This window comes from Taudactylus pleione, unplaced genomic scaffold (assembly GCF_031769625.1).
Source record: "Taudactylus pleione unplaced genomic scaffold, aTauple2 ptg000255l, whole genome shotgun sequence".
NCBI lineage: Eukaryota > Metazoa > Chordata > Amphibia > Anura > Myobatrachidae > Taudactylus > Taudactylus pleione.
In genome coordinates this window covers 21,620-48,305 of record NW_028284657.1, presented here as the reverse complement: position 1 = coordinate 48,305, position 26,686 = coordinate 21,620, and the positions used below count along the sequence as shown (strand labels likewise).

At 43.8% G+C, this 26,686-nt stretch overlaps 1 protein-coding gene across 1 annotated transcript; it reads right to left on the bottom strand.

Moving 5' to 3' along the window:
* Positions 1 to 1,441: 1,441 nt before the first annotated feature.
* Positions 1,442 to 25,705, bottom strand: LOC148515057 (disks large homolog 4-like). Its single transcript, XM_088480531.1, has 7 exons — positions 25,669 to 25,705; positions 23,148 to 23,195; positions 22,964 to 23,065; positions 11,422 to 11,594; positions 11,229 to 11,338; positions 2,698 to 2,789; positions 1,442 to 2,367 (listed from the first exon to the last, which is right to left on the bottom strand). The coding sequence occupies exons 2-7, from the start codon at positions 23,182 to 23,184 to the stop codon at positions 2,261 to 2,263; spliced, it is 621 nt and encodes a 206-aa protein (XP_088336657.1). The 5' UTR covers positions 23,185 to 23,195; positions 25,669 to 25,705; the 3' UTR covers positions 1,442 to 2,260.
* Positions 25,706 to 26,686: the final 981 nt, after the last annotated feature.

Genomic DNA, 26,686 nt, shown 5'->3' with positions numbered 1-26,686 from the left:
CCCTACACTCAGTGACGGACAGCGGCACAGACATGTCCACGGTAACACCTGATAGTGGCATTAATGATCCCTACACTCATGCTGACTGCGAGTGTAGGGATCATTAATGCGACTATCAGGTATTACTGTGGACATGTCTGTGGGCTGTCAGCCACTGTGAGTGTAGGGATCATTAATGCCACTATCAGGTGTTACTGTGGACATGTCTGTGGGCTGTCAGTCACTGTGAGTGTAGGGATCATTAATGCCACTATCAGGTGTTACTGTGGACATATCTGTGGGCAGTCAGTCACTGTGAGTGTAGGGATCATTAATGCCACTATCAGGTGTTACTGTGGACATGTCTGTGGGCTGTCAGTCACTGTGAGTGTAGGGATCATTAAAGCCACTATCAGGTGTTACTGTGGACATGTCCGTGGGCAGTCAGTCACTATGAGTGTAGGGATCATTAATGCTACTTTCAGGTGTTACTGTGGACATGTCTGTGGGCAATCAGTCACTGTGAGTGTAGGGATCATTAATGCCACTCTCAGGTGTTACTGTGGACATGTCTTTTGGCTGTCAGTCACTATGAGTGTAGGGATCATTAATGCCACTATCAGGTGTCACCATGGAACCGTCTGTTACCATGGACATGTCTGTTTTGCTGTCACAAACATGTCCACGCTAACACTTGATAGTGGCAATAATGATCCCTACACTCAGTGACGGACAGCGGCACAGACATGTCCACGGTAACACCTGATAGTGGCATTAATGATCCCTACACTCATGCTGACTGCGAGTGTAGGGATCATTAATGCGACTATCAGGTATTACTGTGGACATGTCTGTGGGCTGTCAGCCACTGTGAGTGTAGGGATCATTAATGCCACTATCAGGTGTCACCATGGAACCGTCTGTAGATAGATGGCCATTCTGTCTGACACATGACTCCCACCTTCTACATGATTAGGTGACGGAAGACATGACAATGGAATTACTGTAAGAGGCCGACGAATTACAAGATCACCACAACTAAATACAGTAATTTTCCTGCCCGTGTCCCTGTGACTTCCTACCTGCAGCCGGATGTCTCTGGGGCATCTCCACATGGACAATATTTTTGGTTGTGCAAAAGCGATTTATGAGGAGGATGATTTATCTGCTCTTCTGCGTCTTCACCCTCCAGCATTTCTGGAAACCTTGAATAGGCCTCGCGGTGGATATAGCTTTATTCTGCTGATTTGAAACTGCAGCCATTTGCCTGGAGAGGCATTCTGGGATAGCGAGTGAGCCCCAGGGCACCGACCTCTGTTATACCCATTTATAACATGTGCACCAGCCTCGGTTGTGTTGTCATCACTCAAAGCAAAGTAACCTTTATTTCAGCTCAGGAACTAATAGACACAATGCCAGTGCTGTTATATAGTTCTATATACAGAGACACCGGGGCAGCAGGTAAATATATAACATTTTATTTATCCACATAAAATAGTTTTATTTTTTATTACTGTACTGTATGTAACCCTTCGCTGCCTGAGCCCTGCAGGGCCCTGATTTTTACCCAGTGTCCTGAAGAACATCGCTTCCTTAGTCCCTCTTGGGACAAAGTCTGCAGAGCATTTCTTTCAAGCTCTTTACCAGAACCCTGCAGAGCATTGCACACTTTACACCCCTCCATGGCTTTGTTTGAGAGCTAAGGAGACATCCATGAATCTACTGCCCCTCACAGGGGGAAGATATTGTTCATACTGCCCCATACTCTAAGGACATGTGTGTTGGGATAGGGAGATAACGGGGTATTTGTCCATTAATCCAGAGTCCCCCCCCCCTTTCAGTATAAGACGCATGCACAAGATAAACGCAGACAGCGAGATAAAAAACCATGACTAAAAGTCTTTTTATACAACAGGCCCTATGCACTGTATGAGGTGTGACTGCGGGATACACACCCAACTGCATACAGCAGGGGCTGGACCCCAAAGAAACCACTCCCACGAGGAGCCAAGCAAGAACAGAAGAGCCGGATTGTGGTCTATATGGAGTTTTGTGCATGTATAAATACACACATAAAAACATATATAAACACAAACATTCTGGTCTCCTGTTATGTGGGAGGATGTGTCAGCCCCTTTTAGAAGTAATAAGGCACTCCAGGGAGGGGTGGCGACATCAGGCCATGGAGGATCCAGAGTGCCTTATTGCCTCCAGACATACAAAGCTCCGAGAGAGAGGAGTCTCCGCTGCTTTACGGTGGGGTTGGAGGAAGAGGCTGGTTTTAAAGTCTTTCACGAGAAGGAACCCAAATGTAGGGCCCTGAGAGGTCCTCAATGATCCCCTTTATTTTATGGTAGACTTCTTCAAAGCTTTCTCCCTCGACCACCGCTGGAGAGAAGAAGACAAAGAGTGGGAAAAATAGGGAGAGAGAGATTATCAAGAATAGGCTTGTAACAGACCTTAATCACATTTCCAAACAGAAACATTTCACAACCTATTGTCTACAAGGGCACTACCCGCCGAGCTCGCCAACACGGTCTTTACAAGAATAGGACACAAACTTGTCAATCACCTAATACTGCGCAAGTGCACCCACAAATAGAAGAGGGACAAGGGGTGCGAAGACTTTGGAGGAGCAGGGGGGCCATGGCACATCACACAAGCTTAACATAACGAAACGTTCTTTGCTACATCGTAACCCCGCAGCGCTGTACTCACCTGAAAAACACTCTGTAAAGTCTTGTTCCAACTTCGTTGACCTTTCGTATGTTTTTCTAGCTTGTTCCTCAGTTAGACGTTTGTTAATTTCTCTGTTGCGCAGGTGAATACGGGTCGGGAGACAGACAGGAGAGAAATGCGTACAATCAGCACAAGTGTTACACAGCTGGAAAGTCACAATTTTGGCAAAACAAAAAAAAACTTTCAGAAAACTAAATGAATGGAAAACTAACAAATAAAAGAAAAATAAATTGCTTTATCCGTGATGGAACTGAGGGACTGATTCACTACTGCGATTATGCACGATTGTTACCTACTACGCATGCTAATGGATCACAGTGCGCAAACTAGCGATAGTGTTCGGGACTGTAATCGCAGTGACTACACAGACCCATTGCAGAGTGATTGACAGGAAGTGCCATTTGTGGGTGGTGACGGGGGGTGTGGTTGGCTGAACGCAGGCGTGCCAGTGCGTTGGGACGCCGTTGCAGGGGCGTGCATAAATTATTCACTGCGATGCCATGCGCAGCCTGAGGCCTCATACCGTGCGCTGAAGTTAGCAATTTCTGAGTAAGGTCAGAGCTTCGCAGTCTTGTTACATATTACGGATGTGTGTAAGGTAAAGTGGGCGACTCTATGTAGTGCTGCGAGGGGATCACATGGATTAATATACTATCACAGAACTATGTGCGTAATCACAATTGCATTCGCCATTGTATACAGTAGAGAATCAGCCCCAGAACCCCAGATGCAGACAGATTAGACAATGTAATATATATATATATGAGAAGAAGAAATCGTGTAATGGTGATCTGGTCACACTAATATATTAAAATATAACTTTTATTCTCTTATTAAAGACATAACACCAAATATTTAGATAATCTTCACATAACCATATACCCCACATATAATGCATCATATTCACAGGAGAAAAGATTTCTAAAACCTGTGACTGGAATTCATGAAAAAACACAAATGACAGCTGGAAAAATCCAAATAGACAAAGTTATCAGTTCTGTACTTTTCTCCAGAAACTCTATAACAGTTGTATCTAATATCCATCTCTAGAGCAGTTGTATCTAATATCCACCTCTATAACAGCTGTATCTAATATCCACCTCTATAACAGTTGTATCTAATATCCACCTCTATAACAGTTGTATCTAATATCCACCTCTATAACAGTTGTATCTAATATCCATCTCTATAACAGTTGTATCTAATATCCATCTCTAGAGAAATTGTAACTAATATCCATCTCTATAACAGTTGTATCTAATATCCATCTCAATAACAGTTGTATCTAAAATCCATCTCTAGAGCAGTTGTATCTAATATCCATCTCTAGAGCAGTTGTATCTAATATCCATCTCTAGAGCAGTTGTATCTAATATCCATCTCTATAACAGTTGTATCTAATATCCATCTCTAGAGCAGCTGTATCTAAAATCCATCTCTAGAGCAGTTGTATCTAATATCCATCTCTATAACAGTTGTATCTAATATCCATCTCTATAACAGTTGTATCTAATATCCATCTCTATAACAGTTGTATCTAATATCCATCTCTATAACAGCTGTATCTAATATCCATCTCTATAACAGTTGTATCTAATATCCATCTCTATAACAGCTGTATCTAATATCCATCTCTATAACAGTTGTATCTAATATCCACCTCTATAACAGTTGTATCTAATATCCATCTCTATAACAGTTGTATCTAATATCCATCTCTATAACAGTTGTATCTAATATCCATCTCTAGAGCAGTTGTATCTAATATCCACCTCTATAACAGCTGTATCTAATATCCATCTCTATAACAGCTGTATCTAATATCCATCTCTATAACAGTTGTATCTAATATCCACCTCTATAACAGTTGTATCTAATATCCACCTCTATAACAGTTGTATCTAATATCCATCTCTATAACAGTTGTATCTAATATCCACCTCTATAACAGTTGTATCTAATATCCACCTCTATAACAGTTGTATCTAATATCCATCTCTATAACAGTTGTATCTAATATCCATCTCTATAACAGTTGTATCTAATATCCATCTCTAGAGCAGTTGTATCTAATATCCACCTCTATAACAGCTGTATCTAATATCCATCTCTATAACAGCTGTATCTAATATCCATCTCTAGAGCAGTTGTATCTAATATCCACCTCTATAACAGCTGTATCTAATATCCATCTCTATAACAGTTGTATCTAATATCCACCTCTATAACAGTTGTATCTAATATCCACCTCTATAACAGTTGTATCTAATATCCACCTCTATAACAGTTGTATCTAATATCCATCTCTATAACAGTTGTATCTAATATCCATCTCTATAACAGTTGTATCTAATATCCATCTCTAGAGAAATTGTAACTAATATCCATCTCTATAACAGTTGTATCTAATATCCATCTCAATAACAGTTGTATCTAAAATCCATCTCTAGAGCAGTTGTATCTAATATCCATCTCTAGAGCAGTTGTATCTAATATCCATCTCTAGAGCAGTTGTATCTAATATCCATCTCTATAACAGTTGTATCTAATATCCATCTCTAGAGCAGCTGTATCTAAAATCCATCTCTAGAGCAGTTGTATCTAATATCCATCTCTATAACAGTTGTATCTAATATCCATCTCTATAACAGCTGTATCTAATATCCATCTCTATAACAGTTGTATCTAATATCCATCTCTATAACAGCTGTATCTAATATCCATCTCTATAACAGCTGTATCTAATATCCATCTCTAGATCAGTTGTATCTAATATCCATCTCTATAACAGCTGTATCTAATATCCATCTCTAGAGCAGTTGTATCTAATATCCATCTCTAGAGCAGTTGTATCTAATATCCATCTCTATAACAGCTGTATCTAATATCCATCTCTAGATCAGTTGTATCTAATATCCATCTCTATAACAGCTGTGTCTAATATCCATCTCTAGAGCAGTTGTATCTAATATCCATCTCTATAACAGTTGTATCTAATATCCATCTCTAGAGCAGTTGTATCTAATATCCATCTATAGAGCAGTTGTATCTAATATCCATCTCTAGAGTAGTTTTATCTACAGTAATATCCAGCTGTCCTTGCAACATTACAAATATACAATGTTATTAATCTCTCAGTACAAGCCTCCAATAAACGAGACTGTATGGAGGTCAGGATTAAATAAAATGAATTATTTTCTGTGTCATAGCAGAACGTTCATTATATTGCACTTTATTTCCTCAACCGGGTCTAGTGTTACATTTAAAAAATGTGCTCTAGAAACTTGAGCGTAAATGTCTGTCTATTAAGATGGGTACACACCTGACACATATATCTGCAGATGATGGTCGTTCATACTATTATGTACAGTAAGCTTGTACCTAATATATCCTGCACACTAATAGTAAGTATGACAGTCTTATAGATACCTCAGTATCAGAGTTATTATGTGGCTGGTTACAGCGCTGTGTTATGTAACCTTGTACCTAATATATCCTGCACACTAATAGTAAGTATGACAGTCTTATAGATACCTCAGTATCAGAGTTATTATGTGACTGGTTACAGTGCTGTGTTATGTAACCTTGTACCTAATATATCCTGTACACTAATAGTAAGTATGACATTCTTATAGATACCTCAGTATCAGGGTTATTATGTGACTGGTTACAGCGCTGTGTTATGTAACCTTGTACCTAATATATCCTGTACACTAATAGTAAGTATGACAGTCTTATAGATACCTCAGTATCAGAGTTATTATGTGACTGGTTACAGTGCTGTGTTATGTAACCTTGTACCTAATATATCCTGTACACTAATAGTAAGTATGACATTCTTATAGATACCTCAGTATCAGAGTTATTATGTGGCTGGTTACAGTGCTGTGTTATGTAACCTTGTACCTAATATATCCTGCACACTAATAGTAAGTATGACAGTCTTATAGATACCTCAGTATCAGAGTTATTATGTGGCTGGTTACAGCGCTGTGTTATGTAACCTTGTACCTAATATATCCTGTACACTAATAGTAAGTATGACATTCTTATAGATACCTCAGTATCAGAGTTATTATGTGACTGGTTACAGTGCTGTGTTATGTAACCTTGTACCTAATATATCCTGTACACTAATAGTAAGTATGACAGTCTTATAGATACCTCAGTATCAGAGTTATTATGTGGCTGGTTACAGCGCTGTATTATGTAACCTTGTACCTAATATATCCTGCACACTAATAGTAAGTATGACAGTCTTATAGATACCTCAGTATCAGAGTTATTATGTGGCTGGTTACAGCGCTGTGTTATGTAACCTTGTACCTAATATATCCTGTACACTAATAGTAAGTATGACATTCTTATAGATACCTCAGTATCAGAGTTATTATGTGGCTGGTTACAGCGCTGTGTTATGTAACCTTGTACCTAATATATCCTGTACACTAATAGTAAGTATGACATTCTTATAGATACCTCAGTATCAGAGTTATTATGTGGCTGGTTACAGCGCTGTGTTATGTAACCTTGTACCTAATATATCCTGCACACTAATAGTAAGTATGACAGTCTTATAGATACCTCAGTATCAGAGTTATTATGTGGCTGGTTACAGCGCTGTGTTATGTAACCTTGTACCTAATATATCCTGTACACTAATAGTAAGTATGACATTCTTATAGATGCCTCAGTATCAGAGTTATTATGTGACTGGTTACAGTGCTGTGTTATGTAACCTTGTACCTAATATATCCTGTACACTAATAGTAAGTATGACAGTCTTATAGATACCTCAGTATCAGAGTTATTATGTGGCTGGTTACAGCGCTGTATTATGTAACCTTGTACCTAATATATCCTGCACACTAATAGTAAGTATGACAGTCTTATAGATACCTCAGTATCAGAGTTATTATGTGGCTGGTTACAGCGCTGTGTTATGTAACCTTGTACCTAATATATCCTGTACACTAATAGTAAGTATGACATTCTTATAGATACCTCAGTATCAGAGTTATTATGTGGCTGGTTACAGCGCTGTGTTATGTAACCTTGTACCTAATATATCCTGTACACTAATAGTAAGTATGACATTCTTATAGATGCCTCAGTATCAGAGTTATTATGTGACTGGTTACAGTGCTGTGTTATGTAACCTTGTACCTAATATATCCTGTACACTAATAGTAAGTATGACATTCTTATAGATACCTCAGTATCAGAGTTATTATGTGGCTGGTTACAGCGCTGTGTTATGTAACCTTGTACCTAATATATCCTGTACACTAATAGTAAGTATGACATTCTTATAGATGCCTCAGTATCAGAGTTATTATGTGACTGGTTACAGCGCTGTGTTATGTAACCTTGTACCTAATATATCCTGTACACTAATAGTAAGTATGACAGTCTTATAGATACCTCAGTATCAGAGTTATTATGTGGCTGGTTACAGTGCTGTGTTATGTAACCTTGTACCTAATATATCCTGCACACTAATAGTAAGTATGACATTCTTATAGATACCTCAGTATCAGAGTTATTATGTGGCTGGTTACAGTGCTGTGTTATGTAACCTTGTACCTAATATATCCTGTACACTAATAGTAAGTATGACATTCTTATAGATACCTCAGTATCAGAGGTTGAATACTGTATCTCAGTCTTACTCAGCAGCTGCTAGAACATACGGTGTCACCAATTCAGTTATTGCTGCTTATACGGTTCCGCCGCTGTTCGGCACAGCGCTACTGAGGAGACGGCTATCACTTTGCCTTAGTAGCAGCTGTAGAGGGAATGAATCCGATCCTGTACAGCTGCTACTGAAGCTGGGGACACACGTAAAGATTTTCTGTCCAACATCCAACTAGGTGATTGGTTGGAGTGAGAATCTGGTAACGTATGGGAGTAACTGGTGATCAGCAATTTGCTCCTAAATGCCAGAAAACAGATGAAAATGGCGTCAGACAAGTTTGTTAAATGTTTGATCTAAACAATTTGTTCAAAGAACAGTTTTTGTCCGTTTTCCAGCGTTTGGAAGCAAATTGCTGATCACCAGTTACTCCCATACGTTACCAGATTCTCATTCCAACCAATCAGCTAGTTGGATGTTGGACAGAAAATCTTTACGTGTATTTGCAGCTTTATTGTAGGCACAGAGCTATTCATCTCCTGTTATTCGCTGCAAACTGCCTATTGAAATCATTGCTTATTTTCTATAATTTTTCAAACACAGCCTGTAACATGACAGTTAGGAGCTGATTGATTGGTCATTTATCACTCTGCAGTTTATCACTTCTCAGCGCTTCATACATACGTCTGCCCCACTGTGCGGCGCTGTTTGAGAGATTGAACAGCTCCCAGGTGAATCACTCACGAGGGGATTGCGCTGTCCAGCGGGCTGACTATCGTGGTCTTGTGTGCGGCTCTATGTGAATCTGCAGGTCTGTACCCGGCGGCTCCAGTGCCGGAGGAAAGTGGCTGCTGTGTGCGTCAGTCACCACAATCACCAGCTCAAAGAACCGTGATCCCGGTTTGGACGCTATCTATCTGACCTGGAGGTAATACACCTGGCACCAGAAATACATTGACTGCACGCAGGCTATATATCTATGATGTATACACACAGGCTATAGAAAGTGGTGTGCAGCGCTCCATAGAGTACCCACGTAGTGCCCTTCTAGTCGCGCTATGCTGTGGCATATGGAGTCTCATAGTACTGCACATGCCCCGTGGAGCTGGTCGGGAGTGACACACAGTGCATCAGGACTAGGCTGATACACTGTGTGCTGTACACAACAGGTGCGGCTTTCTACACAACTGGCGTGTATGGGCTAGAGGTTTGGGTGAGCGCCTTGTCGAGTGGGCGTCCCAGGTTTGAGACCTGGTAAGGGACATTTTATTTTTTTAAATCTTCACTACAGGACTTGGTGGTGTGCGAGTTCCGTCATTAATACAGGTTCCTCTGTTGACCAAAAAGACGCACTCCCAGCATTGTACAAAGACCAAGCATTAAAAAAAAAGATTGGTTGTGCGAATATGCAAATACACTGCATGAATGTGATTGGCCCGCTCGTCCGGGATATCCATCCAATTTACAGTATGGTATTCAGTAGTACAAATTTCATCAGTGGAGCACTCGCCACCCAGTGGTCAAGTGGTGTATTACATACCGTGGCTTATCTTTCGTTGTACTATACCACGGTACGCCACAGTACAGCCGTCACGTAACGTTCCATGGCGGGACACAGAGGCCGGAATGGCGCACTATGAGCAACAAACTAGCTGGGCCCATCTGTAGGTCTGATATTTTTTAGTGACTATCAGCCATTTACAAATATTGTAACTCGTATTGATATGACGGCAGTCCGTGTTTTTTGTATCCATTATGTGAATAAATGTAACTTTTTATAACAGCTCAAAGGATATTTACTAATATACCGTATATACTCGAGTATAAGCCGAGTTTTTCAGCACAAAAAATGTGCAGAAAAAGTACCCCCTCGGCTTATACTCGAGTCAAGTGTAGCGCTGACCGGACGGAGTTCGGTCAGCGCTACACACTGCCAAACACACAGCTGCTGGAGCCGGCAGCTGCGTGTTTGGTGTAATCAGCAGCCGCTGAGAGTCTGTCAGACTCTCAGCGGCTGCTGCTGCTCCCACTGCGGGAGCCATCTTCCGGCTCCCGCAGTGGGTGATGGGAGACACGTCGTCATGACGACGTCTCTCCCATGCAAAGCGGCCGGAGGAGCGGACAGCGGCGGGACCAGGAGCGGGAGTTTCAGGTAAGTGATTTTTTTTTTTAATCTTTTCACGTCTCTCTCTACTAGGGGGGGGGGGGTCTACAGGGGGCACTACCAGGGGGCATTATCAGGGGGCACTACCAGGGGGCGATTACTACAGGGGGCACTACCAAGGGGCATTATCAGGGGGCGATTACTACAGGGGGCACTAAAAGGGGGGATTACTACTGGGGGTACTACCAGGGGGTATTACTACTGGAGGCACTGAAAGGGGGGATTACCACTGGGGGCAGTACCAGGAGCGATTACTACTGGGGTCACAACCAGGGGGAATTACTACTGGGGGCACTACCAGCTGCTGGCATTTCCCACACTAGGCTTATACTTGAGTCAGTAAGTTTTCCCAGTTTTTTGGGGTAAAAGTAGGTACCTCGGCTTATATTCGGGTCGACTTATACTCGAGTATATACGGTATACGGTAATCCCTTTTCCCCCTTTTCCATTTATAGCGCAGACTAATTTCTATCATGCTGTGCATCATTTTACTCAGCAGAAGCTGCTCGTGTGTCCTATCTGCATCGGCACGAAAAGACGCCCGACGCTACCGTGTCACCCAGATCACTACATCACCAGACAGATAACAAGGTCTATCACCGGTGTACCCCAGTATTAGGATACTAACTGCACCCGACCATTAGTCTGGAGACAGTAACACCCAGATCCTTTGCCCCGAGCCGTACAGATCAGCGCACATGAAATACTTACAGGATATTCTCCAATGTCTTAGGCCGTATAAAAATGGCGATGGGTTGGAGCTGGGCGGCCTGCAGGCGTCTGACAGCATTGGCTGAGACGTCCAGGATACAATGCTTCCCCTGTGAGGAGGAGAACGGGAGGTTAGGCCTGGCTGGTGACAGGAGCTATAGAATAAGACGTTCCGGACGGAGAACACCGATACCTGTTCTGCGACCTCCCTGACGCTCTGCACGCTGGTCCCGTACAAGTGTCCGTTGTACTGTCCGGCCTCAATAAACTTGTGTCCCTGAATATCCTTCTCCATCTTTTCCCGAGATGATACAAAGTGGTAATCTCTCCCGTCCACCTCGTAGTCCCGTTTGGGGCGCGTCGTATCTGCGGGTTATAATAGGAGAATGTCAGGAAGAGCAGCGAAAGCGAAAACAGACATATAACTCATTATATACAGTAAAGAAAGAAAGTGAGTGGATAGATGTACTACAGACACTCACACCAGAAGGCCTAAAGGATAATATCATCTATAGTGCATTCCTTTACGTGATATAAGTCATACTAAGAGCGTAATATGAGTCCTCCTACGCACCCATCAGTTAATTCATTAGTTTCAGTTTGAATATCAGGATTTGTTATTTTGTAATATGCTCCTAAGTTCCTATAATTACTTTACAATTCTTTTTCCTCTTTTCTTCTTCCCATGTTCATATGTCTATACATTTAGGATACACGAGAGAAATATATGTATAGGCATAGATCATGGGGAGATATCACACATATACAGTCGTCTGATTATATATTCTCTTTCTTAATTAATCTGCTAAATTTGCAGGTAGATGAAATAACTAGGGTACAGTAGGTAGGAACATGTTATTACATACCTTGATAATACGACGTAATTGGTGATGTGGATAAGTTGATAACTGCACGAGTGGTCTGTGTATTATTATGTATGTGTATGCATGTGCAGGTTTGCACACATATGTGCATTAAAAGAAGCTTATATTTATGCATGCAGGGAAGCATATGTGTATATATATATTTTTATACCATTGTAATGAGAAATGTTAGAGTATAGGACATCATCACCCCCTTGCAGAGCATAAATATACTGACAGGGATGTAGGGTCCTAAAGACCTACAGTGAGCCGCACATCTGAACACTATCATATGAGACAGTGGAGAAGTTACAGATCGCGTTTACCACCCAGGACGGAGTCCCGTCTTTATAAACATATAATCTGATTAAACATGACAATGCAGCTTTTTATCTGCGCTTGTACACTATACCCAATCCCTCTCACTGGCGATTAGGTAAACAAACAGAGGGATTGGGTGCTGTCTCTCTACTACGGAGAGGATGGTGAGATTTAGCCCCGCCCACATATGACGGATGCAGGGAATTCCTAACAGCTGACGGAAATACATGGTCACATGATGCTCTATTATCCCTCCCCCTCTCTGTGATCATTGGAGGAACATCCTGTCCCTCTAAACATTGAATCAGTTGTCTCCTTATAATACGAGCAATCTAGACTGTGAAACATACGGATCTATGACGAAACCCACAGGGTGAAACGCGCGTCGGTGATGTGAGGGGGTTTCCTGGAGTGTGCCCACCAGGTCCTCTCTCACCTTGCAGCTGATCATCTGACTTCACATACTGCTGATTACACATGAAGGTACTATCAATCTATTTCTATCTTTCTTGGGTACAATACTTTCAGATAGTGAGTGCTATTCTCACCAAGGGAATCCTTCCCCCATATCTGTATATACGTATTGTACCTCTGAGCCTCCTAGTAGGGCGTCTGCTTCTGACTGCGGAGAATTCACTGCAATTTGCACATACTCAATGCAGTCTGACAGATTTGAATAGAGCAGAGGCTTTCTATATCTATCTCTATCTTCTCCTACAGCACAAACTTAATTATGATACTACTCATGTATTGATGTTAATATGTATATCTGGAAATAAATAGTCCTACACCAGATTTAATATTTATGGAAGTCTAAGAGCCCAATCTGCTTTTTATAAGTGTATTAACACTGTCTGGCCTGCCGATAAATTAGCAGTTATATATAATTAATATTCATTCACCCGCTTTTGGACATAGATAACAACAATTTGTGAATTTCTATAGATAAGCGATACCACACTGACAGGTGATTAATCATTTTATCGAATACATTCTCTTTTCTCTGCAACCCCTTTTCTTTCTGTACTCTCATCAGTTCCGTGTCTGGGAGCTGACAGTAGACGCAGGGGAATCTATGAACGCATGTTACGAGGTGAGCGACTCTCATTGACGTTCTCTGCCGACGGGCAAATGGTCAAAAGCAGATCTTTCCCTCAGTCAGATACAGGCGCTTTTCACTGACCTTTTCTATATCAGATTTGGACACAAACAGTACATTTGATTTGTATTATTTTCTCTAGAAAAACCATAAACTTGATTCAGAAGAAAAATGTTGTCAAGAACTGTTTGCAAATTGGACAATTCTGAACAATTCTGTTTTTAAAATATCGTCTCATTGCCGCCGTACAACGGTTATTTTATGCATCTGACACAAGTTTCATGTGTTACGGTGTAAAATCCTGATTATTTAACGCACTTTGGTCGCTGTACAACTATAACTGTACTATATACATACAAAACTTTCAAAATATATCTTGTTGCATAACAGCTGTTTATAATCATTTTTGCTGATGTCTTGAGACATAAGATTAGGGAACTCATCTCAGCACAAAGATATACATACGGAGAACAATCATTTGCACAGTGCAATACAATTATTTAAGTGGTCCAAATAACTAGTTGGGTATAACTGGATAACAGTAATATCATTTAATATATTTTCAATACTGTGTTAGTCCTGGTGCCAGTTTGGAATAATGATACCAAGGCACTATTTGTCCTTTATTTCTTTGTGTAGTACGTTTGATCAATAATAGATCCAATAAAAGTTACGTTTGAAATGACAGCGTGCCCCCACAAAGAGTCTTCTCTTTCTCTTTCTTTACAATTATTCCCATTGACTGTAGGGGAGCACCACTGGCAACAGATAAAACTGTTTTTTCATCTATAGAAATATTTATCGGGGTAGACTAATAATTACCGGGTTTTAATTTTATACTAAAATCGCACAGATTTAACATGTAAATACTTGTGCCCAGACCACCCCCAAAAATACTGCCTACCCCATAAGCCCACTCAGGGTAACTAAGACTTGAAAGGCACGGGATTCCAGTGGCCTTTGATACCTCCTCATAAACTTTTACATTAAAGGGACACTGAAGTAGGAAGTGGTCCATCGTCTCCTCCCCCCATGGACATTCCTCCCGTGGACAACCACGATCACTGGCACTCCTCCACTTAAGGTTCCCTCCAACATAAAGCTTTCCATGAAAAGAGAGCCAGGCAATATCCTTAAACTTTGGCGGTATCCTCTGTGAATTTAGCAGAGCTAACCCGTCCAAAGTGGCATTACCCGGGCGGTCCCTCAGTGACAGCAGGACATGAAAGTGAGTCTGCAAAATGCTCTTCCCCAAATTCCTCCTGGAGCAGTTTTTGACTTCACTCACTTCCACACCGTATCGCCTTATCACTTACAAGCTCTGGATGACATAGGTAACCATGCCAAATCTGAAAATTCTGCACTTGGCCACCATCTATCCATAGACTGAGGAAGGGAGACACCCATGGTTTGAATCCCTCTACCCACCGAGGGAGAGTATCCAAAACATACTCCCAACACTGAATTTTATAAAAGCTGTTACAAAAAAGATCACAGGAGTTCATTCTAGCCCACATAGATTGAGGCAGAAAGCACACGTAATTGACATACAAAAAACAGGGACCAGGTAAGTTTTGCACAGGTCAACCTTTTCCATAAAAGAGAACTTCCATCTTTTCCAACACTCTACTTTCTTGGTAGCATCTTCCAGCCTTTTAACCCAGTTTAGAGAGGCATAATCACCATGATCAAATTTGATGCCTAGGATTTTAATCTGATCGCTGACCTGGGGGAAGCTGTCCAGAAGGGAAAATTCATCACCTTCCTCCCCCATCCAAAAACTTCACACTTTTCCCAATTTACCCTGGAGCACAAGGCTTTAGAATACTCACAGATAAGATGCTTCATGTCACAGTCCTCTGCCTGAGAAGACAGAATCACTGTGACATCTGCGTAGGCTACTACCATCAAGGGACACTCGGGACTCAGCTGCACCCCTCCTACAGTTCCACTCTCTACCCTTCTGCTAAAGGAATCGATCACAAAAACATATAAAAGGGGGCTCAGGGGGCAACCCTGACGAACCCCAGAGCATACTTCAAAGGTAGGACCCACCCAACCGTTCACAAGCGGGAAGCTTTCAGTCAGTCGATATAGTCTGCAACCAATTAACCACCCACCCTGGAAGACCATACCATTCCAGTAAAGCCCAAAGGCACTTGTGGTTAACCCAGTCAAAAGACTTAGACCAGGCTTGGCCAACCCGTGGCTCTCCAGCTGTTGTGAAACTACAAGTCCCAGCATGCCCTGCCACTGTTTTGTTATTAGGGAATGCTTAAAGAGTGTCAGGGCATGCTGGGATTTCTAGTTTTACAACAACTGGAGAGCCACGGGTTGGCCAGGCCTGCCTTAGACTGATCCAATGCCATTAGGTAGTTGTCCCACTTCTCAGCCCTGCACCTCCCAATGGCCTCCCGGACACCAAGGACAGCACTAAATGTGCTTCGGCCCTTCATAGTACAGTGCTGGGAAGATGAAGCAAAAGCTCAGAAAATACTGAAAGCCGGTTAAAAAGTACTTTCGCCAAAATCTTTCTGTCTGTATTAAGAAGGGCTATGAGGCACCAACTCTCAATACGAGACGGGTCTTTCCCTTTGGATGGCAAAATAAGTGCAGATAACCTCATGGAAGGAGAGAGAATTCAGGCTCTCATTAAAGACTTCCACCAGGCGGGGAATTAGGAGGTCTGAAAAGGTCTTATACAACTCAGATGTCAGACCATCTAGTCCTGGTGATTTCTTGGAGTTCAACCCCACTATCGCTTTCCTAACTTCCTCTGCAGTTATATCACAGGCCAAAGAGTCAAGAGATGTATCCTTAGGAATCAGACCAGGAGTCGTCCTCAGAAATGTTTCCATCCTCTCTCTAATATGTGGCTGCTCAGACAACAGATCAGAATCGTACGTCCAGAATGCCTTCTTTATCCTTACCAAGAGCACTCTGCTCGTCAACCAACCCTCTTACATGTTTGGCATCAACTGATGCCTGACAGCTCTGGTAAGGATCTGGCGAGTGGTATGAACCATAATCCCTTTCCAAAACCAAAGACCAATCGGTTATATTGAAACTCTCAACTGAGCCTTCACTCTGAAGATTTCCCCACAATCTCCCTCCTTAGAGATCAAGAAATCCAATTTCCTTCTCAGTGTATGGTAGACATTTTTCTTTATTAAGTTTCTCTTAGCTACAAGACCGTGGAAAAACGTACAGATTCTCTTTTTAAATTACCTCCCACCACTCCGACCTACTCCAACCAGCCTCCAGAAGAGTCTCCTGAGATTGAAAGAAGACCCTAAAGGACTGCCTAAGTCTTTCTTCTTCCCGAAGCTCCAAGTGCAAACACCAGTGGCCCCGCCCTTTCTGAGGGGTTTCTGAGGTATTCAAAGTTACTGAGAGAAAGCCGTGATCGGAGAACTCCACCAACTTCACCCCAAGGGCTGAAGCTTTAGAAGTCTCCTTAACAAAAAACCTATCTATCCTAGACCTATGGCTACCACTAAAAAAAGTGAAACCATTGAGGTCTGGGGAGTGACGAATATGTACATCCACCAGACCCGCCTGTCTAACCATACTATACCATAAAATTGGAGTCATAGCCCAGAGGTCTCCTTGTGCCCCCTCTGTCCTTTGGCCTAATTATGGTATTAAAATCACCACCAATGATCACCTGCTGGGCTGTAAAAAGATAAGGTTTTATCTCCATGAAGAGACATTTCCTCTCCCATTGTAACTAAGGACCATAAATATTGATTAACCTAAAGGTCCTGTCCCTTCATGCTAACATCCAAAATCATACATCTGCCTGCGCGCAATTCTATAATCTTGCATATAGTTACCAGGCCAGTAACATAGTACTGTCACCCCACTGTACGGCTCATCCGCAAGGACCCCTCCTCCACTCGCACTTTGTTTTGTGAAGGAGATCCAATTTAGTAATCCTAGTCTCTTGCAAAAACAAAAAATCAACCTCAACCGAGTTGAAAAAAATCAAAGGCCATCATATGAGCTTGTTCAGAAACTACGCATCATATAGGGTGAGGATCCATATTTATAGATTATAAAAGAAACATGACCTTGCTTACTTTTACGTCTCCTCGTGAAACTTTTAACCAAGAAAAACACAACCAGGAAAAACTTAACCCTGCATACTTGCCTCCAATGGGTCAGCAACCTCCACACTTACAGTCAAGGTCACCTCCTGCATACCCCCTCCTCCTCCCTCTTGGGACAACTTCCTCCCACCATCAGAAGGACCAGGAACTGGGGAATTTGACACAAGATTCAGGCCTACAACCTCACCACCCGCTACCTGACTAGACTCCACTATTGATCCCAAAGAGAAATCAATCACCTCCTCCTCCATTTCTAAACCCCGAGTTTCTTCTACAACTTCCACCACCCCATCAATTATTGAACTATCCTCAATATGTTCCAACCGGGTCACACGCCAAACCATCTTGATTCTCTTTTTCCCCTTCCCTTTACCACCATACATCTCTTCTCTTGCTTGGCCATCCTCCTCGCTTTCCTTTTACAAACCCCAGATACCAAAAACAGTTCACCCCTCTCCCTCACTACCTCCCCATCCTCGTCAGAAGTAAAAACATCAAACTTATTTGATAGTACTAGGGTCATATCCTCCTCTTTCCTCTTCTTCTTACCTTTAACTTTTTAAAAAGGCTCTTCCTTCACCCCTTCCCTTCTCACCTCCTCCACCCTCCTGCTCTGCTCTTCTCTTACCACCTCTACCACCATATTCCTTTCATTTTCCTTATCCTTCCTTCCCCCTCTTTCTTGTCGAGGCTGCCTAGACTCTACATTGTGACTTGCTTCCAGGCACCTACTATAAGGGTGTCCACCTTCCCCACATAATTACATTTCACAACGTGACATTGCTTTGAGATGTGACCAATATTCCCACAAAGAACATTTAATCCCAGTATAGTCACCACTCAGATGCCTAAAATAACCAGTGGGGTAGGGGGGCTGGTGTAGGTGGGTAAAATGATCATACCAATTGCTCCCCCTGAATTTGCTCCTGGCTGAGGGGCTCACAGTGACGCCCTGTTCAGCGCCCGGCGCTGTAAATACTTTTCAATTATAGATTTTTCCTAATAGGGCATGGCCACGCCTACCATAAAGTACCCAGACCCTTCCCCTAATAGGGCCTGGCTACGCCTACCATAAAGTACCCAGCCCCTGCCCCTAATAGGGCCTGGCCACGCCTACCATAAAGCACCCAGACCCTTCCCCTAATAGGGCCTGGCTACGCCTACCATAAAGCACCCAGACCCTGCCCCTAATAGGGCCTGGCCACGCCTACCATAAAGCACCCAGACCCTGCCCCTAATAGGGCCTGGCCACGCCTACCATAAAGTACCCAGCCCCTGCCCCTAATAGGGCCTGGCCACGCCTACCATAAAGCACCCAGACCCTTCCCCTAATAGGGCCTGGCCACGCCTACCATAAAGTACCCAGCCCCTGCCCCTAATAGGGCCTGGCCACGCCTACCATAAAGCACCCAGACCCTTCCCCTAATAGGGCCTGGCTACGCCTACCATAAAGCACCCAGACCCTGCCCCTAATAGGGCCTGGCCACGCCTACCATAAAGCACCCAGACCCTGCCCCTAATAGGGCCTGGCCACGCCTACCATAAAGTACCCAGCCCCTGCCCCTAATAGGGCCTGGCCACGCCTACCATAAAGCACCCAGACCCTTCCCCTAATAGGGCCTGGCCACGCCTACCATAAAGTACCCAGCCCCTGCCCCTAATAGGGCCTGGCCACGCCTACCATAAAGCACCCAGACCCTTCCCCTAATAGGGCCTGGCCACGCCTACCATAAAGTACCCAGCCCCTGCCCCTAATAGGGCCTGGCCACGCCTACCATAAAGCACCCAGACCCTTCCCCTAATAGGGCCTGGCTACGCCTACCATAAAGCACCCAGACCCTTCCCCTAATAGGGCCTGGCTACGCCTACCATAAAGCACCCAGACCCTGCCCAGTTTCCTGCGGCCCTGTATGTCAGCTGCCGGATTGGGGGCTGCTGTGTCTGACTTCCTGGCCGGCCTCACTCTGCATGCAGATCTCACACGCAGCTTCCCTGCCGCAGGTTAGCGCACATACCAGCAAGTAACCCTGGCGATATGTGGAAAAACAAACCAAAGAAAAAAAAAAAGTGTACGTATCACTGCTTAATAACATTGCATGATTTTCTGTTGCCGTAACAGTACATACAGTACACACAACAGTACATACAGTACACACAGTACATGCATTACACACAACAGATTACATACAACAGTACATACAGTACACACAACAGTACATGCATTACATACAACAGTACATACAGTCCATACATTACATACAATAGTACATGCATTACACACAACAGATTACATACAACAGTAGATACATCAGTACATACAGTCCATACTTTACATACAACAGTACATACAGTGCATACATTACATACAACAGTACATACATTACATACAACAGTACATGCATTACATACAACAGTACATACAGTGCATACATTACATACAACAGTACATGCATTACATACAACAGTACATACAGTGCATACATTACATACAACAGTACATACATTACATACAACAGTACATGCATTACATACAACAGTACATACAGTGCATACATTACATACAACAGTACATACATTACATACAACAGTACATGCATTACATACAACAGTACATACAGTGCATACATTACCTACAACAGTACAAATAATAGTACGTTAAAAACAGTCCATACATTAGATACGATAGTCCATACATTACATACAATACTACATACAGTCCATACAATAGTACATAGTCCATACATTACATACGATAGTCCATACATTACATACAATACTACATGCAGTCCATACAATAGTACATAGTCCATACATTACATACAATAGTACATAGTCCATACATTACATACAATACTACATACAGTCCATACAATAGTACATAGTCCATACATTACATACGATAGTCCATACATTACATACAATACTACATGCAGTCCATACAATAGTACATAGTCCATACATTACATACAGTCCATACAACAGTCCGGTGATGGCAATATCGCTAGATGTTTGCAGATAACACAGAAAAGTTCACGCGCGGCGCCCAGGCATAGACTGAATCAGAGATGGCCTGAACGGGAGAGGGAGGTGTCAGACTCCTCATTGCTGCATCTGCGTGATGTCATCGATGCGAATGAGATCACCGCAGTCTGGGATCACCATCGGAACAATTGTGACCGATGGCCACGAATCTTGTCCTTTTGGTCAGGCTGCAGGAGATAAAGCCGGTGCCTGGTCATACAAGACAGCAGGAATCTGCATCCGCTGACGCAGACCCCGGCAACACGCCTCAGTTTCCAGGCTCCGCCCCCAAAAGCCCGCAGCATGTCAATCATACTGCGGCTGGGGGGGTATGTGAGCGAGATCGCAGGACCAGTTCTGCGTGGATCCTGCACAGACGAACACGTGCGTTTATCCTCGGATAACCGTACATCTATGAATCAGGCCCAGAGGTTTTTTCTATGCATTAAATGTGCGCAAGAAAACAATAAACGTATTCAGTATGGGCCGCAGCGCTGTACTGGCCGCTGATTACGTTTTCTTATCTAGGACACATTTTACATTTGTGCTTGAACTCTGCATAAGCCTGATGTGAGCGGGATGTTATATAACGGGAGAACCAGGGGTAGATCTCTCAACGCGATAAACATTCACTCTCACACCAGTCCCCTATAGGAGAATAACGGCCACTCTCACACCAGTCCCCTATAGGAGAATAACGGCCACTCTCACACCAGTCCCCTATAGGAGAAAAACGGCCACTCTCACACCAGTCCCCTATACGAGAATAACGGTCACTCTCACACCGGTCACCGATAGGAGATTGGCGGCCACTCTCACACCAGTCCCCTATAGGAGAATAACGGCCACTCTCACACCGGTCACCGATAGGAGATTGGCGGCCACTCTCACACCAGTCCCCTATAGGAGAATAACGGCCACTCTCACACCGGTCCCCTATAGGAGAGTGGCGGCCACTCTCGCGTCTGTCACCTATAGGAGAGTGGCGCCCACTCTCGCGTCTGTCACCTATAGGAAAGTGGCGCCCACTCTCGCGTCTGTCACCTATAGGAGAGTGGTGCCCACTCTCGCGTCTGTCACCTATAGGAGAGTGGCGCCAACTCTCGCGTCTGTCACCTATAGGAGAACATTCATTCTTAGCACCATATATAGAGTTACTGCTAAATATCATATATAAAACATTATGCAAACTGCAAATTAAAAATTCCACAATGTATAGGTACTAAGTATATAGGGTGTATAATGCAGAGACAGGTACAAGGTGTAGGTACTAAGTATATAGGTGTATAATGCAGAGACAGGTACAAGGTGTAGGTACTAAGTATATAGGGTGTATAATGCAGAGACAGGTACAAGGTGTAGGTACTAAGTATATAGGGTGTATAATGCAGAGACAGGTACAAGGTGTAGGTACTAAGTATATAGGTGTATAATGCAGAGACAGGTACAAGGTGTAGGTACTAAGTATATAGGGTGTATAATGCATAGACAGGTACAAGGTGTAGGTACTAAGTATATAGGTGTATAATGCATAGACAGGTACAAGGTGTAGGTACTAAGTATATAGGGTGTATAATGCAGAGACAGGTACAAGGTGTAGGTACTAAGTATATAGGTGTATAATGCAGAGACAGGTACAAGGTGTAGGTACTAAGTATATAGGTGTATAATGCAGAGACAGGTACAAGGTGTAGGTACTAAGTATATAGGTGTATAATGCAGAGACAGGTACAAGGTGTAGGTACTAAGTATATAGGTGTATAATGCAGAGACAGGTACAAGGTGTAGGTACTAAGTATATAGGGTGTATAATGCAGAGACAGGTACAAGGTGTAGGTACTAAGTATATAGGGTGTATAATGCAGAGACAGGTACAAGGTGTAGGTACTAAGTATATAGGTGTATAATGCAGAGACAGGTACAAGGTGTAGGTACTAAGTATATAGGGTGTATAATGCAGAGACAGGTACAAGGTGTAGGTACTAAGTATATAGGTGTATAATGCAGAGACAGGTACAAGGTGTAGGTACTAAGTATATAGGTGTATAATGCAGAGACAGGTACAAGGTGTAGGTAATAAGTATATAGGTGTATAATGCAGAGACAGGTACAAGGTGTAGGTACTAAGTATATAGGTGTATAATGCAGAGACAGGTACAAGGTGTAGGTAATAAGTATATAGGTGTATAATGCAGAGACAGGTACAAGGTGTAGGTAATAAGTATATAGGTGTATAATGCAGAGACAGGTACAAGGTGTAGGTAATAAGTATATAGGTGTATAATGCAGAGATATATACATTATATGCTAAATACTTACGGGGGACACAGGAGCCAAACTTGTCAGGAAACTCAGATAGAAGATCGTCATTTACTCTGTCCTTCCCGGGGCCCAGTATAATGATGGGACGGGCGTAGTGTACTGGGCACAGGAGATAGGAGGCCATTAGTAATCAGGGAAAATAAATGCAGCAATTCTCCTATACACACAGACTGAGACCCACCTTCCATATGTACAACAGTCTCATAGCTGAGGACCATCTCTTCCCGACCTACACAAAGGCAATCAGAGCGTTACTGGGGGGATAGCGGCAGGGAGAGAGAGCTAGCGCACTACTACACAACAACATGCATACAGGAACAGCAGAGTGAGCTGCGGACAGGATGGAGGTGTAGTGACAGAGCTGTGTATATGAGGTCAGTAGAGGAATAGTAGAGAGATACAGGATGGAGGTGTAGTGACAGAGCTGTGTGTGTGTGTGGTCTGTACAGGAATAGTAGAGAGATACAGGACAGGATGGAGGTGTAGTGACAGAGCTGTGTGTGTGTGTGTGTGTGTGTGGTCAGTACAGGAATAGTAGAGAGATACAGGACAGGATGGAGGTGGAGTGACAGAGCTGTGTGTGTGTGGGGTCAGTACAGGAATAGTAGAGAGATACAGGACAGGATGGAGGTGTAGTGACAGAGTTGTGTGTGTGAGGTCAGTACAGGAATAGTAGAGAGATACAGGTCAGGATGGAGGTGTAGTGACAGAGCTGTGTGTGTGTGGTCTGTACAGGAATAGTAGAGAGATACAGGACAGAATGGAGGTGTAGTGACAGAGCAGTGTATGTGTGTGGTCTGTACAGGAATAGTAGAGAGATACAGGACAGGATGGAGGTGTAGTGACAGAGCTGTGTGTGTATATGGGGTCAGTACAGGAATAGTAGAGAGATACAGGACAGGATGGAGGTGTAGTGACAGAGCTGTGTGTGTGTAAGGTCAGTACAGGAATAGTAGAGAGATACAGGACAGGATGGAGGTGTAGTGACAGAGCTGTGTGTGTGGGGTCAGTACAGGAATAGGAGAGAGATACAGGACAGGATGGAGGTGTAGTGACAGAGCTGTGTGTGTGTGGTCAGTACAGGAATAGTAGAGAGATACTGGACAGGATGGAGGTGGAGTGACAGAGCTGTGTGTGTGTGAGGTCAGTACAGGAATAGTAGAGAGATACATGACAGGATGGAGGTGTAGTGACAGAGCTGTGTGTATATGGGGTCAGTACAGGAATAGTAGAGAGATACAGGACAGGATGGAGGTGTAGTGACAGAGCTGTGTGTGTGTGTGGTCAGTACAGGAATAGTAGAGAGATACAGGACAGGATGGAGGTGTAGTGACAGAGCTGTGTGTGTGTGGGGTCAGTACAGGAATAGTAGAGAGATACAGGACAGGATGGAGGTGTAGTGACAGAGCTGTGTGTGTGTGAGATCAGTACAGGAATAGTAGAGAGATACAGGACAGGATGGAGGTGTAGTGACAGAGTTGTGTGTGTGGGGTCAGTACAGGAATAGTAGAGGAATACAGGACAGGATGGAGGTGTAGTGACAGATGTGTGTGTGTGGGGTCAGTACAGGAATAGTAGAGAGATACAGGACAGGATGGAGGTGTAGTGACAGAGCTGTGTGTGTGGGGTCAGTACAGGAATAGTAGAGAGATACAGGACAGGATGGAGGTGTAGTGACAGAGCTGTGTGTGAGGTCAGTACAGGAATAGTAGAGAGATACAGGACAGGATGGAGGTGTAGTGACAGAGCTGTGTGTGTGTGTGGTCAGTACAGGAATAGTAGAGAGATACAGGACAGGATGGAGGTGTAGTGACAGAGCTGTGTGTGTGTGGGGTCAGTACAGGAATAGTAGAGAGATACAGGACAGGATGGAGGTGTAGTGACAAGGCTGTGTGTGTGTAAGGTCAGTACAGGAATAGTAGAGAGATACAGGACAGGATGGAGGTGTAGTGACAGAGCTGTGTGTGTGTGTTAGGTCAGTACAGGAATAGTAGAGAGATACAGGATAGGATGGAGGTGTAGTGACAGAGCTGTGTGTGTGTGTGGTCAGTACAGGAATAGTAGAGAGATACAGGACAGGATGGAGGCGTAGTGGCAGAGCTGTGTGTGTGTGGGGTCAGTACAGGAATAGTAGAGATATACAGGACAGGATGGAGGTGTAGTGACAGAGCTGTGTGTGTGTGTGGTCAGTACAGGAATAGTAGAGAGATACAGGACAGGATGGAGGCGTAGTGGCAGAGCTGTGTGTGTGTGGGGTCAGTACAGGAATAGTAGAGAGATACAGGACAGGATGGAGGAGTAGTGACAGATGTGTGTGTGTGGGGTCAGTACAGGAATAGTAGAGAGATACAGGACAGAATGGAGGTGTAGTGACAGAGCTGTGTGTGTGTGGGGTCAGTACAGGAATAGTAGAGATATACAGGACAGGATGGAGGTGTAGTGACAGAGCTGTGTGTGTGTGTGGTCAGTACAGGAATAGTAGAGAGATACAGGACAGGATGGAGGTGTAGTGGCAGAGCTGTGTGTGTGAGGTCAGTACAGGAATAGTAGAGAGATACAGGACAGGATGGAGGTGTAGTTACAGATATAACTGAACACAATACAGGTCTAGCATAGAGAGAGTTACTGTATGTGGGGTGTGAGATGTAGTGGGAATAAAGGAATAGCAGAGAGTTGCAGTCTGTCGGGTGATAGATACATACTCTGAGACCCAGTGGTGCTGCTTCGATCCTGCGCAGCAGAGGAGAGAAGTGGAAAGGCAGAGAGACAGACAATCTCAGAGTCAGACACCAGACACAACAACTACACAATGATTACACAACTATCACTGGATCAGAGCTGGGTGTGTTGTCAGCAGCGACAGAACCTTCCATGGGAAACTGCTCTGAAAGCTCTCACCCTAACCCACCGCTCTATGCTCCTCATTCACTGTCTCTCCCCTGTGTCACCCCTGTCTGTCTGTCCCTCCCCTATAGTGTAACCTCTCACCCTAACCCACCGCTCTATGCTCCTCATTCACTGTCTCTCCCCTCTGTGTCACCCCTGTCTGTCTGTCCCTCCCCTATAGTGTAACCTCTCACCCTAACCCACCGCTCTATGCTCCTCACTCACTGTCTCTCCCCTCTGTGTCACCCCTGTCTGTCTGCCCCTCCCCTATAGAGTGTAAGCTCTCATCCTAACCCACAGCTCTATGCTCCTCACTCACTGTCTCTCCCCTCTGTGTCACCCCTGTCTGTCTGCCCCTCCCCTATAGTGTAAGCTCTCATCCTAACCCACAGCTCTATACTCCTCACTCACTGTCTCTCCCCTCTGTGTCACCTCTGTCTGTCTGCCCCTCCCCTATAGAGTGTAACCTCTCACCCTAACCCACCGCTCTATGCTCCTCACTCACTGTCTCTCCCCTCTGTGTCACCCCGTGTCTGCCCCTCCCCTATATAGTGTAACCTCTCACCCTAACCCACCGCTCTATGCTCCTCACTCACTGTCTCTCCCCTCTGTGTCACCCCTGTGTCTGCCCCTCCCCTATAGAGTGTAACCTCTCATCCTAACCCACCGCTCTATGCTCCTCACTCACTGTCTCTCCCCTCTGTGTCACCCCTGTCTGTCTGTCCCTCCCCTATAGTGTAACCTCTCACCCTAACCCACCGCTCTATGCTCCTCACTCACTGTCTCTCCCCTGTGTCACCCCTGTCTGTCTGTCCCTCCCCTATAGTGTAACCT

What these genes read in the sequence shown, in the direction of transcription:
- LOC148515057 (XM_088480531.1), bottom strand. Translation starts at nt 23,184, where the DNA reads ATGGTCCTCAGCTATGAGACTGTTGTACATATGGAAG. An exon ending in GTTTGGCTCCTGTGTCCCCC is followed by an intron (nt 11,595 to 22,963) that starts GTAAGTATTTAG and finishes TATAACCCGCAG; the next exon opens with ATACGACGCGCCCCAAACGG. An exon ending in AAGACATTGGAGAATATCCT is followed by an intron (nt 2,790 to 11,228) that starts GTAAGTATTTCA and finishes CCTGCGCAACAG; the next exon opens with AGAAATTAACAAACGTCTAA.